The sequence below is a fragment of the Rhamphochromis sp. 'chilingali' genome (genome assembly GCF_963969265.1).
Source record: "Rhamphochromis sp. 'chilingali' genome assembly, chromosome: 5".
Lineage (NCBI taxonomy): Eukaryota > Metazoa > Chordata > Actinopteri > Cichliformes > Cichlidae > Rhamphochromis > Rhamphochromis sp. 'chilingali'.
The window spans coordinates 13,108,306-13,123,007 of NC_137932.1; the positions used below are offsets into that span (position 1 = coordinate 13,108,306).

General features: G+C 39.9%; 1 protein-coding gene across 4 annotated transcripts in view; it reads left to right on the forward strand.

Annotated features, from left to right (window-relative positions):
- fndc1 (fibronectin type III domain containing 1) overlaps positions 1–14,702 on the forward strand; it is a gene marked incomplete at its 5' end in the record, with an annotated part of 39,892 nt that overhangs the window by 15,735 nt on the left and 9,455 nt on the right. For all 4 annotated transcript variants that reach the window (XM_080883929.1, XM_080883931.1, XM_080883932.1 and 1 more), the window contains 8 exons: positions 227–415; positions 1,135–3,792; positions 3,906–4,021; positions 6,767–6,878; positions 7,981–8,325; positions 9,051–9,125; positions 10,077–10,235; positions 13,902–14,138. In XM_080883929.1, the coding sequence (XP_080740055.1) occupies positions 227–415; positions 1,135–3,792; positions 3,906–4,021; positions 6,767–6,878; positions 7,981–8,325; positions 9,051–9,125; positions 10,077–10,235; positions 13,902–14,138 (3,891 nt within the window). The remainder of the gene's footprint in view (positions 1–226; positions 416–1,134; positions 3,793–3,905; positions 4,022–6,766; positions 6,879–7,980; positions 8,326–9,050; positions 9,126–10,076; positions 10,236–13,901; positions 14,139–14,702) is intronic.

The window sequence follows — 14,702 nt, forward strand, 5'->3', positions numbered from 1 at the left end:
GGCCACGGATCTTTCACCCAGTGACAATATTTGCATTGTTTATGGATGTGTCCTACAAAACAAAGTGCAGCATGCTGATGTCACAGGGCTAATCTTTGCTGTGAGTTTACTGTCACTGTTGGAACAAATAAAGAAAGCCAGCTAATGCTTTCCAGACATGTTGAAATAGCATCAGTATTTTCTCTTGAATGATCTCACTACCTTTCCAAACTTCTCTTTCAAACAGAGTTCATCTTGACTTATGTCCCTGCCATGAAGCCTTTTGAAACAAAAAGCGTGAAGTACCATGGAAGCACCACGACAGCCACCATAGATAACCTCACACCTGGAGACCGTTATATTTTCACCATTAAGGCCACCAATAGGAAGGGACAAGGACCACAGAGCAAGACCTTCAGTGTCGCCATGCCAGGAAGTAAGCATATTTGATAATGTAATTATATAGTCACTGGGGAAAACAGTCCTTGGAGACTATGCCACATGTGGCACAGCAACTTTGGAGTTGTTGCTTCAAAGATGGGGACCAGGTCTGTGACCACTTACAGTCAGTTGCTGTCTTCAAAACAACCTTGTCTACCCTTTTGCCATCTGTTGCAAATCTGTTGCTGTCTGAATACACAGAATTTCACAATAATCAGAAATTTACATAACTACTTATGGCCATAGTCCAGCCAGAACCTTATAGATTTAAAACATAAATACCAAAAAATTTCCACAAATAGTAATATAGTTGCTGCAGGACTCTCAATTTAACTGATTTAAATTAAAATTTTGTAGGCACTTGATAACCAGGCTTTTGTTATAGGGATATAACCAGAATGCAACCAGTTTTCAGCAGTTATTTCCAAACATTTGCCAATCTGTCTTCCAACTGGTCCAAGTCAGATTGTGCTTTTTGGGTAACAGGTTGCCTTCCACTAGGCAGTTGAATATGGTTGACCTCTGGGTATCTTGCAATTTCATGCAATCATTTGCTGAAAGCAAAAAAAGATGTACCGCCTAGTTCCTAGTTGCAAGGACGTTGCTGTCCTTTTTCCTCCTGTTGTGATTGAGCTATTAGGCATATGTGTGCATTTGAGCTTGAGACTTGCACATTCTAAATTTTCATTGTCATTGTTATTTTTTGTCTCCTAGCAGGCAGCAGTGCTGCCTCAGCATTTTCAAAAAGCAAGGACAGCCGCAGGACTGGCCACACGCCTTCCAAACAAGATACCGACCATGATGACATCCAGTCAACAGAAGTGCCAGAAATACCAACCATACAAAAGCAGCCACTCCCTGCTGTACCTGTCAACAGGCGTTTTCGTCCACTTTCCCAGACACGCTCCTATCACAGCATCTTCTCTTCCGTCAGGGGGTCAATCAGGAGAGCAGGAAACAGAGGCTCTAACAGAAGAAGGGCTAAGAATGATGAGGAACAGGAAGAGGAAGAGGAAAAGGAAAACAAAGTACCCACAACACCACGTCCAGTAGAAGAGACTACAACAATGGAATTTGTACCAGAGCCTAAAGATAATGATGTTTCCCCTGAAACTGAGGATGAAGATGAATATGATGAAGAGCCTCTGACTACTAAAACCCCCTCCCTCAAAGTTTTAACACCTTCTCCAACTAAACCTGCATTTAATCGACTTAATCCACCAAGAAGAAGGCCATTTAAGATTAGGGTCCATCAAAAAGCAGGATCCAAGGATGCATCCACTGATTCATCTTCATCCTCATCTTCCGCATCATCTTCTTCTTCTTCTGCTTCATCATCATCATCATCCTCTTCTGCTTCATCATCTTCTAATTCTAATTCCCCCACCTCCACTTCTTCTTCTACCTCTTTGGATTCCTCCTCATCTTCCTCATCATCCCCTTCTACGACCTCACTGTCCTCTCCCTCACAAGAATCTGCAGCAAGCAGAAAGGACTATGTAGCTCTCACATATCCAGAGTCGAAAAACACCTTTGAAAAGTCCAGCATAACACATGCAAAACCCTCCACATCACTTGCAAAAGTGAACAGTTCACAGCAGACACACGTTACACCTGTAGGTAGAGGTTCCACTTCAGCAGGACGCGCCAGTGGCACTGGTTTTGGTTCTAGATATGGTTTAGGCCGAAGATACCCTGGGAGCTTGTTAAGAGGGAATTCTACCCGAATGTTGAATGGTTACAAACCTGCTGTCATCTCACAGTCGAGTTCTCCAAGAAGAACTCAGAGTCAAGTAACTTCAAGCATACATAGTTCAGCAACGTCACAGGCCACTTTACCGGAAAACACTCAAAACCACGAAAAGTCAAGCACTCTCAATCCATCAACATCAAAGTCAAAATCAGGAGGGACTTCCAATGGTGAAGATGTCTTGGAGTCCCATAATTCTGACAAGTCACGTTCTACTTTAGAATCTAGGTCTCATGGCTCGACATCTTTGCAAGTGACAAATCCATCCACTTCACAAAGAAATGCGAACCACCCTTCCACTGCAAATACATCAGGATTATCTCAAAGAACTTCACAAAGAGAATCTCACAGTTCTGCAAGATCACATGACACACACAACTCACAGAGTTCTCACACATCATCTGAGGGAGACACATCAAATGTGGAAGGAAATGATGACACTAACTACAAAAACACAGAAAGAGAATTAACTAAAGTTGAGGACTCTGCTTTAACTACTAGAACACAACCGACAGAGAAGCCAATGAAGAAGGACAAGGAAAAAGATGAAGGAACTAAAGAAAAACCCCCAGTTTCCGCAGGTACCAGAGTCAGGCCTTCATTTGCTGAAAGATACCCTTGGCTAGCTAGTCGTTACCCAGGAAAAGTCATTTCAAGTGCAAGGATAGCATCTCCAAGACAGGATAGTAGAGTTCCTTTGACCAGGATGTCATCTTCTGTTGGGGCTGGCAGACCGGTTTTGAGGGGGACAACTACCAGGGTCTCAGGGGCTACAGGTGCTGCTGGAGTGCCCTCAGTACAGGAAACCAGTGAAGATCCAAGTGCTTCTTCTACTCGTGACTCACTAAAGAATGGTTTTGGAGCCAGTTCGGTTAAGCCATCACTGATCAATCAAAATGTAGGCTCTGGCGGCACTAGAAACCCAGCTACCTCATCTTCATCATCTTCCTCTTCACCATCCATCTCTTCAAGTCCTGATCATCATCATCACTCCTTAAGTGGGCACAGAGACTCCGGTGAGCCAAGCCATAGAGAACTTACAAATGACAAACATAGCAATGAGGATTATCTCAGTGAGAAGAATGGGGAAAATGATAAAGTTGCCGATCCTATAGAAGCTCAAGAGAAGCCAGCAGAGTCTGATAAAAATGCAGAAGACAATGCAAGTGTGGATACAGGAGAAAGTTCATCCAGGACCAGACCTGGCACTTCCTCTGGAGTCCCTCTAACTAATCGTCGACCTGGTGTAGGGGTGAATGGAAGGGTACGCTCTCCTCTCTTACCAAACAGGCAGTTTGGTGGGTCTAGGCTTCCCCTAAGAGTACAACCAGCACAAAACTCTAGACTGGGCTCTTCAACATCTGACTCTACCTCATCATCATCTGATTCAGCTTCTTCCTCAAATTTACCCCAACCAGTACTGACCTCAGAGAGTGACATTAGCAGTGACACTACGGTGACAAGGACAGGGGGATTGATTGGAGGCAACTCCCACTCTACATTAACCTCATCATCCTCATCTTCATCTCGAGATAGCTTTAGGAACAATGGGAGTAGGCCTCGCTATTCCATCAGAGGGAAACAAAATAATGGCAGAGGAATCAAACCTAGCAATGGAAATGGTAACGTTAATTCCTATATGCAATTATGTGAAGTTTTTGACGTCAGTTTAACTCACAAATGTTTTAAATAATTTTATAACATCATGCCTCTGCTTATGTTCTGTACCTGTCAGGTAAAAATGGACGACCCAATCTGACAGCAACAGATGATAAAGAGTCCTCTTCCTCTCACGGAGCCAGCAAGGCCACTGGTCAAAGGTTTATCACTGGACCAGATGGAACAAAATGGGTAACTATATTTAATACACTAACCTTAGTTTTACCTGTTCCTGACTCTTTGAGCTGAAGTATGTCCAATATGATACTTATTGTTACAGTTTAGAGACCAGGACAGATCATCAGAAGGAACTGAACATAATTTATTGATATACAGAATTCACTTATGCTATTTGGTGATTAGACTCTGAGTCTGCAAGGTAGAATGAAAGATGATCATGGTATTAAGAATGGAGGCTGATTGGTTTGAAGGAGGCAGGATGAAAGATGATTGGACTACAGCAATGAAGTCAGCATGTAATGAATAGAATAGCAGCCAAACACTTGGGGAAACCAGACAACTGAGTGAATACAAATCCTCCTTATTAAACTTACACAAAAGCTTAATTTATAACAGTCAACAAATAAAAATGTAAAAAGTAAAGAGTTAAGAAGAAACACATTTTACCTATGAAGGTTTTAAGTAGTGATGTTCCTAGAGGCTAATTTGATAGCCATTTGATGGAGGGAAAAAAATCAGACTAGTCAACTAGTCTAAAAGACACAAAAAAGGCCTCAGATAACATTTGAAACTGAGCATACTTTAAATAGACAACTATTACGTTCCTTGCTAATCAAATAATGTTATACAATAAGTACTGTTGAAATGTTCAGCACTTTATATTGGGTAGCACATGCACACAGTGTCAGATTAGTATGACTAATGTTAGTGCTGCTTGTAGCAGAAGCTCTGGTTTCTTAAGTGGGAGCATCCACATGTTGGTGCAGCCTGTGGTTACACATTGGTTGGTTATATTTATTTTTTTACATCAAAATATAGGAGATCTACATCTCAATGTCAATCATTAACAACTTCTGTTTATGGAGAGAGTGGGAGGGTGGGGTGTAGCCATCAGTTAGTGCTGTAAATTCTTTCAGCCAGTAACTGCCATTACCGAAATTAATAAAATAAGAATATTGCATGCAACCGACTAGTATTTCTGGTGCTGACTAGCAAGGGCAGCGACTTTCAAACATTTAATCGATTAGTCATCAATAGCCTTAGTAATGAGTCTTGACTTGTTTGTCCACCAGAGGCCATTCTGCAACTTCCCTGTGGCCCGATCAAAAGTTTAAGATCACTTGAAAAATGGCAAAAAATCACATTTTGCATGGTTTGATCTTAACAAGATTCCAAGTAGAGCTCTGACCTGCAACAAGAAGAAATGGGAGTGAGACTAAACATTTTTTGTGCGTGCAATTTATTGAGAACAATAAAATTAAACTGAAACCAACTGTTTTAGAGCTGATCAAAAGTTTAAGACCACACCTCCACAAAACACGTAACCCCCCCCCCCCCCCCCCCCCCCCAAAACAGAAATCCAAGTTCCATACATGAACTCAGGAATGAGTAGCTCCACCGTTATTGTTGATCACTTCAAAAATTTGTTGCAGCATGCTTGATGCAAGGGTTTCCATGAGGTGAGTGGGAACATTTCTCAAAGTGGTAAAGACGGATGCACGAAAGGCATCTACTGTCTGGAACGGTTGTCCTTTTTTGTAAACTTCCCTTGCCATCCATCCCTAAAGGTTCTTAATTGGATTTAGATCAGGGGGACATGCAGGATGGTCCAAAAGAGTGAATTCTCCTGGAAGAATTCCCTTGTCCTGCGGGCATTGTGTACTGTAGCGTTGTCCTGTTGAAAAACCCAGTCATTACCACACAGACGAGGGCCCTCAGTCATGAGGAGTGCTCTCTGCAACATCTGGACATAGTCAGCAGCTGTTTGACGCCCCTGCACCTTCTGAAGCTCTGTTGTTCCACTGAAGGAAAAAGCACCCCAGACCATTATGGCACCCCCTCCACTGTGGCGTATAGAAAACATCTCAGGTGGGATCTGCTTGTTGTGCCAGTAATGTTGGAAACCAACAGGACCATCAAGGTTACATTTTTTCTCATCAGAGGTTAAAACTTTCTTTGACCTTTCAATGTCCTATGTTTGGTGCTCTCTTGCAAAGTTCAAATGATCAGTTCTGTGGCGTTCAAGAAGACAAGGCCTTTGAAGACATCCCACCTCAGCAGTGAGGATGCGCTCCGAGAGACCCTACCTGACAGAAAATGTTTCAGTTTTAGTTTATTGTTTTCAATAAATTGCATGCTTTAAAAAAATGTTTTGTCTCACTCCCATTTCTTCTTGTTGCATCTTGAAGCTCTACTTGAAACCTTGTTAAGATCCAACCATGCAAAATATGATTTTTTTTGCCATTTTTCTTTTGACTGGGACTATATTTTTGTTAAAAATAAAAAATAAAGCTATTAATTTAGACTAAAAACTGGAAACAGAGTGGTGGTTAGACTCGAGGAGTTTACCCACCCATTTACGCAAAATGTTCTGGGACTGAACAATGAAAGTACAATATGTTTGTTGTTCAGAAGTGAGATGAGATGTAACATAAGCTGTGTCTGTGGTTAGAATTCGTCACCTTTGTACTTTGTACTTCGGCTGATATTAGTTTTACTCTCAGAAAAAAAAGTAACAGAGCTAATTGTTCAAAAAGCTGTCTTTCAAAGTAACAAATGTGGAAAGTTATTCACCTCTTTAAAAAGTCTTCAAAATTCCACAAGTCAGATGTTCCCACTTAAACTGTTTACTGTATGTCTATGTTTATGAGAACCCATTTTGAATAGGACTATGACTTTCCTAAGCATCACAGTCAGGATGAAGCGTACTCCTCACATGAGGCTCCATCAATTTTGCAAACATGTTTCTTTCTTTAGGTGGTAGATTTGGAGCAGGGGATACTTATGAACGGGGATGGAAGAGTTCTCCAGGACTCCCAGGGCAAACCCAAAAGAGTGGTCCTCGGAGAGGATGGACGCACTATTTTTGGTGAAATACTTAAGCCATTTTTATCTTAACATCTACAGCTTGGACAATGTATTTAAAAAGTGCAGTGAGTCCATTATTGGCTAGATACAGACACAACTTTTGTATGTTTGCCTCTGTACACTGCCACAGTGAATTTTAAATCAGACAATCAAGATGCGATTGCATTACAGTCTTCCAGGTTTAATCCTTTGGGCTTCATAAATATTTTGCAATAATAAAATCATAAAATCTTTATGTACTGAACTAGAGTTTGCAGCCAAAAGCTTCATGGTTTCCATTTTTAGTGACCATTCTGCTGGATCAGTCTCAGAATCATTAGTGAACATCTGTTGATCAGTCTACATTACACCTTAGGAGCAAAACAGGATGTTTTGGTGCAGATTTCAGGAATTATAGCCAGTTTTATACACAGCCCCCTATTTTATCAGCTCAACTGACTGACAAGAAGTTTCATAACCAGATGAGGCCTGTCATGTACAGTATGACATGACAAATGAAGCAAACATAATGTCTGAAGTTCATCCAAAGTTGATTTTGTATTTTAGAGTTTTTCTCTGTAATTTTAAATATAAAGCCACAAGAGACAACAGTTATAAGCAATAGAGTATAGGGTTATAGGAGTATCCAAATAAAGAAGAGTACTTAACGGATCATAAATTATTTGGCATGTAACTATGTCAAAAACACTTTTAATCAGGCAGGCGTACCAATGTTGAGGTCTACAGTCAGAGATGCATCTGTCAGATTATTATTTATTTGTTTGTTTATTTATTGGTATTATTATTGCAGAGGCAGAACTACAAGAGCTGTATTGTTGTGGACTTGACTGCTTAATGAAATATCAGCTGAAAGTGCTTTAGAAACTTTGACCATTGTCAGCTTTCTGGATGCAGGTTAAAAACAAAACAGCTGTAGAAAAGCATTCTTTCACACCTGCTATTTTTTAATATTTCACAGTTATCACAAGCTTAATCTTTTTTTTTGCGTTACAAAAGAAACTCTGGTATTTTGCACCTTTATGCATTTTAGTGCAAATCTGGTTTGTATTGAAGACACAGGCATTAATATTCAGCTTCATTTCTACCCAATCACACATCGCCAGATCACATAGGTAGTCCTCTGGTAAGCCAGGACGGTATTGCGCTGTTTGGCCATGGGCGAGAAAGTCAACCTGTGATCAATCCAAAAGACAAGGTCCTCATGGTTGGAGGGAAACGTGTACTTGGATTGGATCGGCCTCGCCCCAGGACCTCCACCACCACCACCACCACTACTACCACCATGGGTCCTACTACCACACCTGAACCCACCACCACTGACTGGACCACAGAGGAGTTTACCACTGGATTTCCATACCCAACCTGTCCACCTGGGACCTTTTCCAAAACAGATGAATATGGTTATCCCATTCTGGACTCAGATGGAATCTTGGACTGCTATCCAGAAGGTATGTTTTTAACTGAAAATTCATATGCTGCAGACATTGTCATAAAATGCTCATCAAAACAGAAATATGTACAGCAGGAATAGTAGAATATACTCCAGTTCACCTACGTACACTATTGTTTACTTAATAGCTTTTCCACAGAGCTGAAGTCAAGTTCAGAGCCAGAATGTTCACATAAAAAACTATGACTTCACTAAATCTCTCAGTTGTATTATTTGTCATGACCATCTAGCCCAAGGCCAACAGTGCTTCCCGTTTGCAGCCACAGATCCCACTATAACCCTTTAAATGTGTATATAAACGTGTGATCGGGTCAGTTTGTGTGTCTGGATGTATAAGTGCCTGTGAGTGTCTATGTGAGACCACAGAAACCACATGGACATCTGGAGGCTAACTATAGCCAGAGTCCTGCTGGTTTAAACACACTATGAAACCATCAGTTGTGCATTGCATTAATGTTATTACACAAACAAAATCAAAGAAACAGACTTAGACAAATGCATAAACACAAAAAAGTAAATTATATAGATGCATACAGAGTAATTTGAAAATATTCAAGCTATACCAACAACACTATACTAGACGATCAAATTTGCAGATACAATGTTACAGCAATAATAATAATACGTATTTGTCTTACATTATAAGCTAAAATAAAATGCACTTCGAAATGTGTCTGCAGTCATGTGATATTGATGCTATAGCTTGTTCTACTTCTCTGACAGAGGACTCCTCAGGAATGGAAATGGACTTCATGCTTACAATGACCAGGGTGCCTGATGCTTTAGTTCTTAAGAAAGGTATTGGCTGAGTTTGGCTTCGGACCATCATAGCGCCACTGGGCTGGGACCAACTAAACTGCACTGTATGCTCACTGTTTGTTGTCTGTTACGCTGCACTGTTTGTTTATTGTCTGTTTATTTGTCAGTGCATCTGTTTGCAGGCTATTCCCATCTCTTCCCTTTTCCTTGCTGTGTCCTTCTTTGTTTCTCATTTTGCTTGTTTTGGTCACGGTTCATTGCTTGGATTTAGGATATTTTCCATTACACGCTGTATTTAATCACTTTTCTTCCTGGATACACACTGCATGTAAACTGACTTGCTGAAGAGAATGCAATGCACTTGCATTGCATTCAATGTTTTAACATTCTTTTGTAATGTAATAGCTGAACTCAAGCTTGAGCTGCAGAGGTTGGTTGCTGTTAGCAGTTGCACTTTCTTATTTTATTACAGTAAATTTTGAGATCTAAAGGAATCTGTTGCATGTGACATTCTTAGGTTTGCTAGAAAGGTCACAGTAAGTGTTGCAGTATTTTCTTAGCATTTCCCTGCCGTGCCTCATAGCTGGTTACATGTGTGTGGACCATGATGTAATGCTAAGGTCCACTGGTGCAGCGCAGGAAAAAAATATGTGATGAAAGAAGAAGAAGCCCACTGAATCCCGCCACATTGGTTTGCTTTGGAGACTTTTGAAACAGTTGTTGTCTTCAAGTCTCTCCCCCCCAAGCCCCCCACCACCCCCCATCCCCCTCCTCTACTTCCCACATGGAAAATATGGGTAGCAAAAGTACAGCTTTGGGTGTTGGGTCACACATCTGCCCTCAATTAATTAAATCTGACATTCTCATTACACAGATCATGGATCTGTGTAATGAGGATTAATGAAACACAGCAGCAGATTATTAAACTAGGATATAAATAACATAAATCTATTTGGATCAAAACCTCACCGACACATGTGCTTTTGCTAGATGAGTTTGTTGTCCAGACCACCCCGCCACCAACCACCACCACCACTACTACCACCACCACCACCACCACAGAGATCACGATGCCAAAGGTGCACATCAGACCCGTCAACAAAGGCCCTTCAAACGAGTTTGACCTGAGTGGGAAGAAGAGGTTCACAGGTACTTAAAGTCTTTTTTGTATATCTTCTTACAAATCCATGCTTGTACATACTCGTGCCTTAATGCGATCTATGCAGTTTCACAACATGCCACTCTTCAATGGCAAATATTACTACAATGTAAAAAGAAAAAAGTGAGTGATATGACTGCTTTTATGAGGAAGGATCACACAGTGTGATGAGACTGAAACTGGACACTTCATAGTGTCGTTCAGGTCATGTTTTTCAGGTCATTGTTGGAATTTGCAGAGCCACAGCTATAACAGTTCTTATCATCAAAAAGAAAAAAAACCTCCACAGACCTGCTCATTACTAAAGAACAGAGATAAAGTAGATAATTAGATAACATAAGGAGGCATTTGGAAGCCAAATATACTGTATTTCTATTTTAAAACCAGGTGTTTTAGGAGTTAGCATAGACTCAAAACAGCGCTATGATGAGACTGAATATTTGACTGATATTTCTCCAGAAACATGAGATGTTTAAGTAGGTAATGGTTTGTCAGCACCATGTTTACAACTGTTTTCTGGTGCTCCAAGTGGCCACAGAAAATATATAAAAATACAATATATAGGCAAAAGTATTGTCTTAATCTTTGAATTTGTGTGTTGCCAGTCCTGTTACAACAGATGTGTAAAGTACAGGGTCATGCAGTCTCCCTTTACAAACATTTGTGAAAAAATAGGTTGTTCTAACAAACTCAAATCAAGTGATGTGCTGTAATAGGATGCCACTATAGGCTCCTATAGGTGGCAGTACTTTTTTCCAATAGTATAAATCTACATATAACAAAAAATCTTTATGTACTGAACTAGAGTTTGCAGCCAAAAGCTTCATGGTTTCCATTTTTAGTGACCATTCTGCTGGATCAGTCTCAGAATCATTAGTGAACATCTGTTGATCAGTCTACATTACACCTTAGGAGCAAAACAGGATGTTTTGGCGCAGATTTCCACTCACTACACTAAAATATAGACATAATATGTTAGTTCAAAGACTTAAATTACTTTAGCTTCTCCCATATTTTAAGTTTAATATTACAGATTTCTATATGCATGATATACCCTTTAGTTAAACAAGCATTTACACTGCACTCTCTTTTTCTCCCACTTCCTCCAATTAGCTGTGAGTATATCTTTATTTGGGTTACTGTGAGTTTAGTCAAGAGACAGCTCAATTTCTTATTCATATGGATGGAGGTCTTACCCTGCTGTAAATAATAACCGGAGCTCTGTTTTATTTTGTAGAGGAGTAATACATTTTGGACCTTGATTTTGGTTTTCGTATCAATAAATAAATGCACGACCTTCTCAGGTTGCACGTTGACAACGTGCCACAAAAAAGAAAATATACAACCACACCTTAATTGGATCATAATAACTACGTTCAGGAAGGACATTTTATTCAGGGTCTTTAGACTTCATCCTTAACTATGGCCCCTACTGTCTTTTAACTGTTCTTGCGTGCTTTCTTTGGCCTCTCATACCCCGTCACCTCATATGGTTTCACAAACAGACTGAAATGTTCTCTCAACAGAAATAAAAGCAACATCTATGTTACTATTCCAAACACTACGTAATGTTAAAGGTCCTTTTAATAGGTGCCTTTTTGTAATAGCATGTAGACTCTAGCCACAGGCTTTAAAAATAAATTACAGCATTTCAAGAACATGATCAATAACTTCTTTTAACTGTGGATGTTTTCATGGTGAACATACGGAGAGTTTGAAAACAGACTGTTCTGTAATTAGTGCAAGACAGACTTCATAAAGTGAGAGCTGTTAAGTAGGATGACTAATGATAGTCAAAATTATTGCAATATTCAAACTACAAAAGCATCAGTTCCTTCGTGTCAATAAGGATTTCTGCTTCGCTGTGGACTCCAGATACACCTAAACATCTGCAGAGCAACAGAAGATGTTGTACAAGAGTTTGTAAAGACTGAGTTTGTAGTTTTCCTCATGGCGCGTCTATTGACTTTGTGGAAAAAATACTGGGAGTGCACCTTTAAAGTAGAGTTGTGGCAGCATGAAGCTGTTGTAAAAGTTTTGTAGTCACTGTGGCCAATGAGAGTCAAGGTTTATCTATTCTGCTTGTGAATGAGCTCAGAGCACAATTAGCTTCTATATAAGACATAAATAAAAGCTTTACTTTAACTTACTGACAGATTTAATGCAACATGTCATTATCATTTAGAATGATCTTTTCAAGAAGCATTGTGAAGGGAGAGATTTATTGCTGTGTTTTTATCAGTCATGTCAAGCCACAGTGAAACGATAGCACAGCTTCTCTCTCGGTACACGACGACTGTCCTGCGACTACACACCTCACATAGCCATCTGAAAGCTATTACTTTCCTGAGTCCAAAATGGAAATCATAAAAGTTAAGGCTGCTGACCTCAGCAGAGAAGGAAGAGTCTTTTGGCTCAATGTGGAGACTTCCTCTTTCCTATTTATTAGTTTAATATATCTTAGGTCCTCTTTAGCAGCCTGCCAGTTTACTGATATGCGTTTCATCAACCATCCAACATTGACTTCCCCTTCCTGTCCTTGCCCATGCTTGGTTTGTTTTGCATTAATCTGGCAAAAGCAGACATGGGACAAAAAGTATTAACTAATCATTTTCAGCAGTTGTGTGAATATGCGTTGGACTTACTTCCAGATGGATGGAATTTGCCGCATTGGGCAAGAAAATGAGCATCAGGATATTTGGACTATTAGAATGCAAATTTATGCCTTACTAGACTAATATTACAGCTGACATTATATGAACTTTCCTCATACTGTTTCCCAGTGACTTTTGATACACATCAGACTTACACACGCCAGTTTTTGCCTGTGTGATTTTGGATTTGTTTGGGGGTTTTTTTTGGTTTTTTAACAAGCAGAAGAAGATAGTGTGTCTCTGTAGGGAAGTGCTTTAAACAGTGAAAAATGAACACATGAGGAAAGTAAAACATTTGGATCATCCACAAGCACGGGCCTCCACAGATCCTAGACATGTGGACACAGCCTTACAAGCACCCTATAGGCACATAAATCTGCTCACTGCGGTGGCAGATGATGTATTTCAGCGTATGAATGCAGAGAACAAAAGCCATATGACCACATATCGAAGGCTTTACCAGCCGAAACCCACGCAGTTTAACTGTCTGAGGGTTGATGAGTTGATACTGACATGTGCTAGACTTTCGGCATTCAAAGAGGGCCAGTCATCTGGGGAGGTGGGAGCGAGGCCAGACTTCAGTGGTTCCCTCCAAATCCCAGTTTGACTAGGAATTTTGTGATACTTGAAGTATTCACAGCTGTAGGTTCAGCTCTCCTTTCCAGAATCACTGAAAACAAGTAAAATTTTAAATGGAAAGGACAGGGAAGGGACAGTCAGATGAGCATGTGGCTAGAATCTGACTTCCTTATTACAACTCAGAAAAGAGAATTATAGTTTTCACCGCATTTGTAGAGGGAAAATAATAAATCAAAATTGGGTAACCAGAAAAAGTACTAGAATCTTGTCATGTCTTTTATTGTGTGCATTTACAATAAATATTTTAAAAATTACCAACGTTATATGTTTTTTTTTCCAAATTTTCTATATTAAGAAGATATCTTCCTCAAATTTATGTTATTAAAATAAGTAACCTAATCCTACATTTATTCTTTCCATCAGCTCCATACGTAAACTACATCCAGAAGGACCCGGGAGCACCTTGCTCTTTAACAGAGGCTCTGGAGTACCTTCAGGTTGACATCCTGGAAAACTTAATGAAAAATGACAGCCTGGCAACCAATCACAACCAGCCTCCCAAAAACAAGCCTCATAACTTCACTGTGGTCGCTATGGAAGGCTGCCACTCCTTTATCATCCTAGACTGGGCCCGCCCTCTCAAGGATGATATGGTGTCAGGTAAGAAATGTCATTAATCAAGATGGTTCTGTTATTTTACAGTGACTATGCATCGGTAGTTTTGTTTTGTTGGCTTTTATACATATTTTATCAGAGACATTTCCACGTTTTGTTTTTTTTAAATTAAACGTGGTGGAGCAGAGGGGACCCCCGTGGGGGCCACATGGGAAAAACCTAACTATGAGATATTTGTTTGAAAATTCAGCAAGTTCTAAAATTTTTATTGTGAACAAATCTCCCAACTTACTACTAACGAACTAACAAAATGCAGTGTTAATGACAGTCATAAATATGTTTAAATGTATTGAATGACAAAAGTAAAGACCAGTGTCTGTGTTTTAAATTCACCTTTGCACTGCATGTGATTACATTATTTGAGCGTTATTATAAAATGTTACTAAAGAAATGAAATGAAACTAAAGCTTTGAAAACAGGAAAGCTGTAGCTGATTTAAATTTGGTCAATGTTACCCTAAAGGTCGTCACGTCTCAATAGGTTTCAGTGCAGTTGAAACATTTTCCGGCAGATCGTTCAATGTGTGCAGAAATCACACATAAGCTCTTC